The sequence below is a fragment of the Herpailurus yagouaroundi genome, unplaced genomic scaffold (genome assembly GCF_014898765.1).
Source record: "Herpailurus yagouaroundi ecotype Mexico unplaced genomic scaffold, PumYag 162, whole genome shotgun sequence".
Lineage (NCBI taxonomy): Eukaryota > Metazoa > Chordata > Mammalia > Carnivora > Felidae > Herpailurus > Herpailurus yagouaroundi.
The window spans coordinates 74,954,400-74,965,126 of NW_024412403.1; the positions used below are offsets into that span (position 1 = coordinate 74,954,400).

The 10,727-nt window shown below is 53.7% G+C and overlaps 1 protein-coding gene across 2 annotated transcripts; it reads left to right on the forward strand.

Moving 5' to 3' along the window:
• Window positions 1-1,590: 1,590 nt before the first annotated feature.
• On the forward strand, window positions 1,591-10,494 carry CPN2 (carboxypeptidase N subunit 2). Of its 2 annotated transcripts, none has more exons than XM_040484951.1 (2): window positions 1,591-1,714; window positions 8,539-10,494. In XM_040484951.1, exon 2 carries the CDS (start codon window positions 8,539-8,541, stop codon window positions 10,180-10,182), a length of 1,644 nt encoding a protein of 547 aa, XP_040340885.1. In that variant the 5' UTR covers window positions 1,591-1,714; the 3' UTR covers window positions 10,183-10,494. The 2 variants fall into 2 exon arrangements, with proteins under 2 accessions (XP_040340885.1, XP_040340884.1); XM_040484950.1 differs by having other exon boundaries at window positions 1,603-1,714; window positions 8,536-10,494.
• Window positions 10,495-10,727: the final 233 nt, after the last annotated feature.

Here is a 10,727-nt window from a genome sequence, read left to right on the forward strand (position 1 = left end):
CCTCTACCACACCCATTCCACAGATGGGAATGCAAAGACTTGTAGAGATAAAATAACTTGTGTGAAGTCTGGTTCATTAGGTGAAGAGCCAGGATTCCAACCCGGATCCGCTGATACCCAATTTCTCTTGTTCACCATGATATTGACAAATAGACAACCTCTCTTTCTGCAGATGAGTGTCAACGTGATAAGAACCTATTCAGAGCACAGGGCAGATTGGACTGTTCCCCTAGCCTGGCTGTGAGTCTTCTCCAGAGGTGTGTCCCCTTCATTCACCCCTTGGCCTCTGGCCATTCTTCCAATGTGCCATCTTGCCTCTGTCAGCCTGGGTGCTATGAAGGTGGGTACTATGAAGGGCGGGTGCTTTGGAGGGTGGGAGCTATGGAGAGCGGGTGCCTTGGAGGGCAGGTGCTATGAAGGGTGAGAGCTATGGAGGTCCACAGGTTTTCTCCCCTCTGACATGCTCCCATTTCCCTCCGCCAAAGTGTGGATTTGTAACATGTCTCTATTGAAAAATGTTTTCTTGCTACATTTTATCAGACCTTTGTGGTTTGGCTGATGAAATATTAGTTAATATTTGAAAAGGAGTGAGATAAATATTAATACCATGCAACGAATTTTAAAGTCAACATTCTGCTTTGAATGGTAGACTGGACATTGAAAATCATCTGAGATTGCTTATCTGGGTCATGCCTTCACCCTGCATCCCTTAAAACATATACATGCTTGGGGCGCCTGGGTGGCTCAGTCGGTTAAGCGTCCGACGTCGGCTCAGGTCGTGATCTCACAGTTCATGAGTTCGAGCCCCGCATCGGGCTCTGTGCTGACAGCTCAGAGCCTGGAGTCTGTTTCGGCTTCTGTGTCTCCCTCTCTCTCTGCCCCTCCCCTGCTCATGTTCCATCTCTCTCCTTTAAAAATAAATAAACATTAAAAAAATAAAAAAACATATATATGCTCATATACACCTCCCCCCCCCCCTCCTCCCCCTCCTCCCACACACAGTTTGCCTCATTCCGTAGCCCCTGGACGAACCTTTCCAAACAGGAAAACCACTGCCTCCCAAGGCAATGTCTTTCATCCTTGGCTAGCCCTGTGGTGAAAGCATGCCTCTCCATATTGGACCCAAATCCACCGCCTTCTATCTTCTCCCTTTTTAACCCAGAAAGGCTTTAGAAAGTTGGTTTATGAAACAAACAGACAAACCAAGGAACCAGCCCACAGCCCTCTTAGAATGTCTCCTGTCATTGATAGCCCAGCAGATGTCTGTGGCTGGCTGTTTGGCCGAGGTCAGGCTCCCAGCACTGGCCTGGCCCTTCACCAGGAGAGGATGTAGGCGTGGACCCCCGGTCCTAGTCCTCACCTCGGGATAGGCCTGTTGGAAACTTTCTAGGGCCTAGTGGATGCCCTGGGGTCCTCCTGCAGGTGCCAGGCCTGGGATCTTAGCCAGATTTTGGCCTCAGTGTGGATCTGTCCTTGGAGACAGTTCAGGGCTATTTTGTAATCTTTAGAGGCCTTGTGCCAGATTCTATTCTCCTGTCCTGTGACCCTGGTGACATTCCGGGAACACTTAGGCCACGTGAGGGGAGGAACCACTGCCTGGAACTTTGATCCGCGCTGGCACTGCTGGGTTCATACTGATCACAGACCACACCAGACCCTTCCGCTCCACCGGAAGAGCCAGGGCGGCCGGTGTGCACCTGCTCAGCCCCTCACGGTAGGTCTCCTGGGGTCTGTGGGGACGTGGGAGGAATCTGGCCTCAGTCCCGGCTGTGGGGCACGAGAGGGGAAGGCCAGTCTCCCAGGTTTCAGAGCCTGTCCCCAACTCCAGGCAGGCTGCACTATCCACGGCCTCTGCCATGGGAGGAGAAGCCCCTGAAGTGCTCAGCCGGGTGCTCAGGTGCTGGCCTGAGGCAAGGCTTTCCTGAGATCAAGGTGACCCGGTCCCTGTGCTCTGGGGGCACATAGTGAACCGTGGGGATAAGCAGACAACCACATGCCCAGGTTTGTCTGGTTCCAGCCTCGCTTATGCCTTGTTAATGTCACCCTGGCATAATTATCCATAGCTCCTGTTTTAGTCCTGGCGTAGTTGATAAAGTCTATAGTCCCTCTAGGAATAAAATACGTATGTAGCTACCTTTTACTGAACATTTACTGTTGCCCAGGTACTGTGTTAAATGCTTTATATTTACTATCTAACTTACGCATTGAATACTAATTTTAACCCCGAGGGACGGGGTTATAATCATGCAGGGGAAAATGGAGGCTGGATGACCTGGCCAAGCCCACACAGCTTGTAGGTAGCAGTGTCAGAATTTGAACCCAGGTCACAGCCCCGGCAGAGCTCAGGTGCCCCCCGGCTCCACTAAGCAGAAGGAACATAAGGCGTGATGTACAGGGTTCCACGAGCCACAGACACTTGTGGTTCAATTCAGCACACAGCACCTCGCCCGGGCTCAGCTCGGTGCTGGGGGCGCTCCGTCAGGTTGGACCCGCTGCAGAGGACAGAAGCCCAGCCCCCTGAGGCTCACAGTCAGATGGCTGCAAGCGATCAGAATGTAGAGCAGAGGAACGCAAGCGTTCCACTGAGGACGGGAATGGCCTGTGGGATCCCCAGGGAGATGCAGTCAAGGAGGGCTTCCTGGAGGAGGTGTGACTTGCACAGGCTGGGGGTGCAGGCAGGATGGGGAGTCTTGGGGGCATTCTAAAATGGAAAGGGCTGTAGAAGCAGGAGTTAGAGGTGGCACCCTGTGGAAAGCGTTCGAGGAAACACCGTGCTCAGTTCACAACTTGTCTGATTTCACAAGGCTGGCTATCTTTAAGAACACCATGGCAGCTGGGAGATGGGCTCTTCCAGGCTTTTGCAGCGTAATTGCAAGGAGGGAGAGAAATCAAGGGAGCCCATTATGTGTTTGGAACTGTGCTGTGTGTTTTACAGGATGACCTGAATTTTTATAACTTTTGACCTTATTACAAAAGCCACTGGTTTGTTATATATTTAGAATGTAAAACATACATGATAAAAGCAAAAGGAAAAAAGTAAAATCCCACAGTTCTATTTTTCAAAGATTACCCCAGCAAATACTTGGTGTACAATCTGAACTTTATCTAGGGGCCCACGGAGAGTCACTTCATTGACATAAAGATGTGGGTTGAAAGGCGCTGATTCTGAATAACAAAAGAAGCCCCCTATTATCTCTCAGGAAGCTTCAAGGGTTTTTGGAGCTGTGTCAAGAACCAGGATAAAGAGAGCAAATGTATATTTCTTTTTTGTTTTTTAATTTTTATTTATTTTTGAGAGAGAGAGAGAGAGAGAGAGACAGAGTGAGAGTAGGGCAGGGGCAGAGAGACAGAGAGAGGGAGACACGGAATCCGAAGCAGGCTCCCGGCTCTGAGTTGTTAGCACAGAGCCTGACACAGGGCTTGAAGTCACAAACCCATGAGATCATGACCTGAGCTGAAGTCAGACGCTCAACTGACTGAGCCACCCAGGTGCCCCCGATTTTTTTAAGTGGTTTTTTTTTTTTTTTTTTTTTTTGAGAGAGAGAGAGAAAGAAACACAAGTGGGGAAGGGGCAGAGAGAGACAGAGACACGGCATCTGAAGCAGGCTCCAGGTTCAGAGCTGTCAGCACAGAGGCCGACCCAGGGCTCGAACCACAAATGTATATTTCTTATATCACCATGTCACTTATCTTACGTCATTACCAGTTCTCTTACGTGATTACCGCACTAACTGTAACAAAGCCTTAATTTAGGGAGTAGTGTTACTATCGTGACTGTTCTCAATTTACGAGTGCAGAAACTGTCCCCGAGGGGCCACTCCCCTGCCTGGGACACGGTGGGCAGCAGGGTGGGGAGGGCCGGCTGGCTGGGGTGGAGGCAGGAGCCCAGGAAAGGAGGCTGGGATCCAGGCAGTGGCAGGCGTTCCCCGGGGACAGGGATGAAGCAGTCGGTGGCTCCAACCTCTGAAGCCGCTCTTGCTGCTCTCGGATGCCCTGGGCCCAAGAGGCAGAAGGCAGCCCTGTTGGCCGTGCAGACGCCAGTGTCGACATCTCTGAGTATAGCAGCAGTCCGCTGGGGGTTTGGGGCTGGGGCTCTGGGCTCCCGTCGCCCTCTGGAAGGAGTGAGGGTTGGCTTTGTGGTGGATGAGAGACTGGCTTGTGGCACACACAGAAATGTATCAACCCAAAAGCAACTTGAGAAGAGGAAAAAGTTCATCTGCAAGCAGTGAACCGCCCTCCCTGCCCCCGCCAAAGCCAGACTTCCTTGGCTTGCTAAAGGCATGGAACAGTTTTTGCGGGCATTGGCTGGTCTCTGCATCAATGCAGAGGTGGTTTCTCGGATGAGAAGCAGGAATCTTCTGGCTGCCGCCCCACAGTCCCTTCTGGTACCAGGCTCCATGGTGCCTAGGCAGGGGCACTTCCCATCTCCAGAGCCCCCAGTGACCTGCTCTTAAGGGCGGTTGAGGAAGGGGCCCAAGCCCAGGGCATCCTAGCCAGAGCCATCAAAATCTGTGCTCTTCTAAACCAAGGGCAAAGCAATGACATGTTTCCCTTGGCTGGGAGGAAAGAGCCAGAAAAAGTGCTACAGAGAGGCATCTCGCTGGTCCATAAATGGGGTGGTTGGACGATCTCATCAGGTTTTCCATAGCTAACTTCTGTGATGACTTCAGAACAAAGCTGGGACTGGCCTGAACTCAGAATAATCAGGGTCATTAATGCTCTGTTGCTGAACACCCACTGTGGGCAGGGCTCTGGGTTTGTAGCTTTCAACACATTTTCTCATTCAATCCTCAGAACAACTCCATGAGGAAGGTAGTATTGAAGCTTGCTGTTTTGAAGATTAGGACCTTGAAGCACAGAGAGGTGAAGTAATTCAGCCAAGGCCACACAGCTAATGAGGGATGGAGACAGGATTTGAACCCATGCTGTCTGACTCCAGAGCACAAACTCTTAGCCATTCTAGAGTGGTGACAATGAGTCTCGGGCTGAGAGTGGATCGTTTGGAAGCGGTCAGTGTTCCACACCCTCACTGTGAGTGCCGTCCCCTGCTTCCTCCAACCCCCCCAGACCGGGGCTCTTTCTTTCCTGAACTTCAGAGGTCCTGTTCTTGCCCTCTTCCCACCACGACACCTCCAAGGGGTGAGAAGTTTGCAAACCCATAGGGACATAGCCATCCGGAGGCTATGCCCCTATTTTATTTTATTTTATTTTATTTTATATTTTATTATTATTTTTTATTTTTTAGAAAGTGAGGGGAGAGAGTGTGCGTGAAAGCAGATGAAGGGCAGAGGGAGAGAGAATCTCAGACAGGCTCCATGCCCAGCATAGAGCCTGATGCTGGGCTCGATCTCATGACCACGAGATCATGACCTGAGCCGAAATCAACAGTTGGATACCTAACCGACTGAGCCCCCCAGCCCCCCCAGGGCCCACATTTGAAATCATGCTTCAGGTACCCAGGGGCCAGGGCTCATGTGGGCTGCCTTCCCAGGTCCATTTTCACTATGCTGATTATGTCACGGAAGTGCATGCCCTTAGGGATCTGGGGACAGACAGCACGTGAGGTCCCTTGTATATATTCACTCCAGGGCCTTCATGTCCATACTAGTGGAAGTCTTTCTGGAAACTGCCTTTGAGAACCAAAGACTAAAGGGGTTTGCAAGGAAGGATACTGGCGCAGTATGCGTTTTTATGCATTATGGCACGTTTAACATAAAAATTGTTCTCCTCTCTTACTCTCTGGAGGAGAAGCATTCGAGTCTGCTCTCACGGCCTGGCTGATGGTCATTCACTTGGGCTCGAACCATGCTAGGGAAGGGCAAATCTACCTCCCACGCTGCTCATACCAGCGATGAAGCGTTTGGGGCCACAAACCCTAACCAAGTCCATGGTAAGTCAGCACCGTGCTGGACGCTGAGCACAGAGATGAGCAGCCTCATCTCACAAAAAAGGACAGCCATGAAAGGCCACCGTTCTGGAGGGCCCAGCTAGCTGTCAAGATGGAGAAGCAACCACCAGTCACCTCGTTCCTGGGCTCAAGGAAGTCTTCTGTCAGGATCCCTAGGGGCAGCCTGGGTGGGGGTGGGGCAGTGGCTGCCTCATCCTTCTCCAGAACCTCTGCTTCTTATCTGTATCCTATACGTACGACCTCAAGAGAATAAAGTCTTGTGCTCAAGCTGAACTCTGTAACCGCTGGTCTAAGCCTTGTAGCACCAGGGGGCACACACTTGTCTGACGCTTGTTACTTTCCCGCCTGGGCCTGAGTGGCAGGCAGGCGCAGTTACTATGTGTCCTTCCCGGCCACCTCCTGTGGCTGACTCAGTGTCTCTGCAAGCATCAGGGGAGCCTCAAGGGAGGTATGCACTTTCTGTGGGACAAATGGTCCCTTCTCTATTGATTCGGCAGAAAAGTTCCTGGAAAAACTGAGTTATTGAGTGTCTGAATGGGGGGGAGGGTATAGGGGGCTTTTGTAAGCACTGTGTTTGCAAACGGAGCCCTTTGGCCGGAAGTAGAATCTTGGGATGGAAGAGGCAGCCAGCAGAGGGCAGCAGAGAAGCAGCAAGCAAAGAGACCTGTGGGGTCCAGATTCTCCAAAACCAAGCCAATTGTGAGTGCTTACTGGGGACAGGTTGTTTCTGTATTTCTTCCTTTTCCCTTGTCTCTTTTCTTCCTTCCTCTCTCCCTTCCTAACTTCTTTTCTGTCTTTTTTGGTAAAGTCAAATGTATTCTGTCTAAAGGACATTCTGCTCTTCCCACTCTTTCGGTGTTTAAAAGAGTAACGATGTGGGGCGCCTGGGTGGCGCAGTCGGTTAAGCGTCCGACTTCAGCCAGGTCACGATCTCGCGGTCCGTGGGTTCGAGCCCCGCGTCGGGCTCTGGGCTGATGGCTCAGAGCCTGGAGCCTGTTTCCGATTCTGTGTCTCCCTCTCTCTCTGCCCCTCCCCCGTTCATGCTCTGTCTCTCTCTGTCCCGAAAATAAATAAAAACGTTGAAAAAAAAATTAAAAAAAAAAAAAAGAGTAACGATGTAATGATGAGTAATGATGCAAGGTGGCTTGCAACCTTGAACCATAATTAACACACTTTATTAATTTCTCATTCCATGTTAGACACTGGCCTAAAACTTTTGCTTATTTGTTGTCATTGAGTCCTCGCAATTCCCCTGACATGGTAGGCACTACAGATGAAGTAAGACGCCCACGGTCCCACAGCTAGAATGTGATGGAGCGTGTATTCAAACTCACGGAGCTTGGGCCACTACAAGCCACGGAAACGATGCGTGCGAGGGAGGGGGGCGGGTTGCACACCCCCTAATGGGGCAACAAAGCCCCAGTCGGTCTTGTCATGTGGCAATGTGAGCCCACAGCCCCTAAATCATCCTGAAATCTGGACTTTAAAAAAAAAAATCTTTTTTAATGTTTATTTATTTTTGAAGGAGAGAAAGAGCGTGAGCAGGGGAGGGGCAGAGAGAGAGAGGGAGACACAGAACCTGAAGCAGGCTCCAGGCTCTGAGCTGTCAGCACAGAGCCTGACGCGGGGCTTGAACCCACGAACTGCGAGATCACGACCCGGGCTGAAGTCAGACGCTTAACCGACTGAGCCAGCCAGGGGCCCCCTGAAATCTGGACTTTTAATGTGAGATTCCTCCATGTTTACATGTTGGCTGATAGTTCACATACAAAACAGACTGAACCATAAAACACACTTATGACCCGCAGCGCCAATCCAATCCTGTGGTTGGATGCTGGCATTTAAAATTTTTTTTTAGTTAACTAAAAACTCAGTCTTCTTCCCTTGAAAACAGAAACCTACTGGTCTGTGGAATCCCTGCAGCTGGGACCCTCTTTGTCCACACAATGTTGGAGAGTTCCAGGGGCTCCGAGGTGGGGGGCACAGGCAGGTGGGCAGGAGAGCACTGGGCAGCCGTAGTGAGGAGCAGGGATCATTCGAGGTAAGAACCTGTCTTGTCCCTTCTGCTGCTCTCACCCTCAGCGGATGCACAGGAGCAGACGCTGAAATCTCCTCATAATTAGGGTCCGAAATGTGCTGAGGTCTGAAAGCTCAGGAAGAGTTACGGTTTAAAGATTTCCAACTCACTAATAATCTGCCCATATTTGACCCATGACCTTAAAAAATTCCATGGGCAAAAATACCCATGCTCTCCTTACACCCTGTCTTTCATGCCTTTTTATCCCATTTCCGCCCTTTCTCTCATCTGGAAAGAGCATGGGAAGTCCCAGAGGCCTGGGTCGCTGTCCTGCCACTAACCTGCAGGGTGACTGGGCACAGGCCACATGACACCCACAGTGTCAGGAGGTCAGAATGCTGGTCCTGCTGACCTCACGAGGCTGCCGGAGGCAGTATGGGAACAACCCCTGAAAACACAAACGGCTGCCCCAACGGGTGGCCTCCCTGACAGCTGATCCCCGTCCCTGTCCCCCCACCCTGGGTCTTCTGGCTGACCCAGCGGTGCACTGGCCACCATGCTGCACTACCCTTAAGGCGTCACTTCTGTTTTCTCTTCCCACTGGGGTCAGGAGATGCTGCCCAGAGCCTGGCTACCCTGGGCCTGCCTCCTGCTCCTGGCCACGCACGCCCAGCCCTGCCCGGAGGGGTGTGACTGCTTCATCGGGGAGGTGTTCTGCTCGGATGAGGGGCTGGCTGCCATCCCGCCAGACCTCCCACCACACGCCACAGACGTCATCTTCGTAGAGACCTCGTTCGCCACGGTGGGAGCTGGGGCCTTCAGCGGCAGCCCCAACCTGACCAAGGTGGTCTTCCTCAACACGCAGCTCCGCCACTTGGGGCCGGACGCCTTCGGGGGGCTGCCCAGGCTCCAGGACCTGGAGATCACTGGCAGCGCCTTCTCCAACCTCAGCACCGACACCTTCTCCAACCTGACCTCGCTGGGCAAGTTCACTCTCAACTTCAACATGCTGGAGGCCCTGCCCGATGGCCTCTTCCACCAAATGGGCGCCCTGGAGTCTCTCCAGCTGCAAGGCAACCGGCTCCAGAGCCTGCCCGGGAGGCTCTTCCGGCCCCTGGCCCGTCTGAAGACCCTCAACCTTGCTCAAAACCTGCTGGCCCGGCTGCCCGAGGAGCTGTTCGACCCCCTCGGCAGCCTGCAGACCCTGAGGCTCAGCAGCAACGCGCTCTCCAACCTGCCCCAGGGCGTGTTTGACAAACTGGGCTGCCTCCGGGAGCTCTTCCTGGACGGCAACTCCATCTCCGAGCTGCCGCCCACGGTGTTTTCGGGGCTCTTCCGTCTGGAGAAGCTGTGGCTGCAGCACAACACCATCAGGCACCTGCCCGGCTCCGTCTTCTCCTCCCTGGGCCGCCTGACCTTCCTGAACTTGCAGGGGAACGCGCTGCGGACGCTGCCCGCCGGCCTCTTCGCTCACACCCCCGCCCTGGTCAGCCTGTCTCTGTCCTACAACCAGCTGGAGGCTGTCGGCGAGGGCACCTTTGCCAACCTGTCCAGCCTCGGTTCCCTCACGCTCTCGCACAACGCCATCGCCTGTCTCCCCGCCGGCGTCTTCAGAGACCTGGAGGGGCTGGTCAAGCTCTACCTGGGCAGCAACAACCTGACAGCCTTGCACCCAGCCGTCTTCCAGAACCTGTCCAAGCTTGAGCTGCTCAGTCTCTCCAGGAACCTGCTGACCACGCTCCCCGAGGGCATCTTTGACACCAACTACAACCTGTTCAACCTGGCCCTGCACGGCAACCCCTGGCAGTGCGACTGCCACCTGGCTTACCTCTTCAGCTGGCTGAACCAGTACAGCGACCGGCTCTTCAACATCCAGACCTACTGTGCGGGCCCCGCCTACCTGAAGGGCCAGGTGTTGCCCGCCCTAAAGGAGGAACAGCTGGTGTGTCCCGTCACCCGGGACGGCTTGGGCATCCAGGCCCCGAGGATGGAGGACAGGGAGCCCGGGGAAAGCTGGGATCTGGTAGCGGAGGAGAGGGCAGCCGGGAGCCGGTGCACCTACAGCAACCCCGAGGGCACCGTGGTGCTCGCTTGCGACGAGACCCTGTGTCGCTGGCTGAACATCCAGCTGTCCCCGAGGCAGGGGTCGGGCTCCCCGGGACTGACCCACAATGCCAGTCAGGAGTGGGACCTGAGGTCGAGCTGCGGCTCCGTGAGGCTCACTGTGTCTATTGAGGCTCGGCCCGGGGGAGACTAAGTACAGGGTCACCGAGCCAGGAGCCTGCATGGATGACCCCCGGGGCCTGACCAGGCGGGAGGTGGGGGCGGAGGGGGAGCTGGTGCTTTGCTTTTTCAGAGGGACGGAGCTACATCTCCAAGGGAGAGGAGGCCACGCGGCCAGCTCCACCAGCCAGGGTCCCCTCGTCCTCCTCCTTCTATTCCATGATTACCACCCCAGCTCAGAGGCTGAGCGACCTACCGAGACCTGCCTCGGCCTTCCTCAAGCTTTGCAAAGCAGCCGTTAAAGCTGCACCACGGTCTGGAGAATAAAAGAACATTCTCCCTGGTGTTTCTTGATCCTCTAATACCCATCTCACTCTCATCCTGCCCTGAGGTTCCAGAACCTCCAGTCCACGTCCACGGCACAGAAGCTACCCTCTTTGGACATCCAGATGTCCCAAGGCCAGATGTCCCTTTCCATCTCTCTCCCTGGAAATTTGTTTTTCATTGACACTGAGGAAAACAAAGGAGGTGATAGAAGCGGGAGTGACCGGAAGGTTTAGGGGCAGAGGTGTGACTGCT

What these genes read in the sequence shown, in the direction of transcription:
- CPN2 (XM_040484951.1), top strand. Translation starts at nt 8,539, where the DNA reads ATGCTGCCCAGAGCCTGGCTACCCTGGGCCTGCCTCCTGCTCCTGGCC.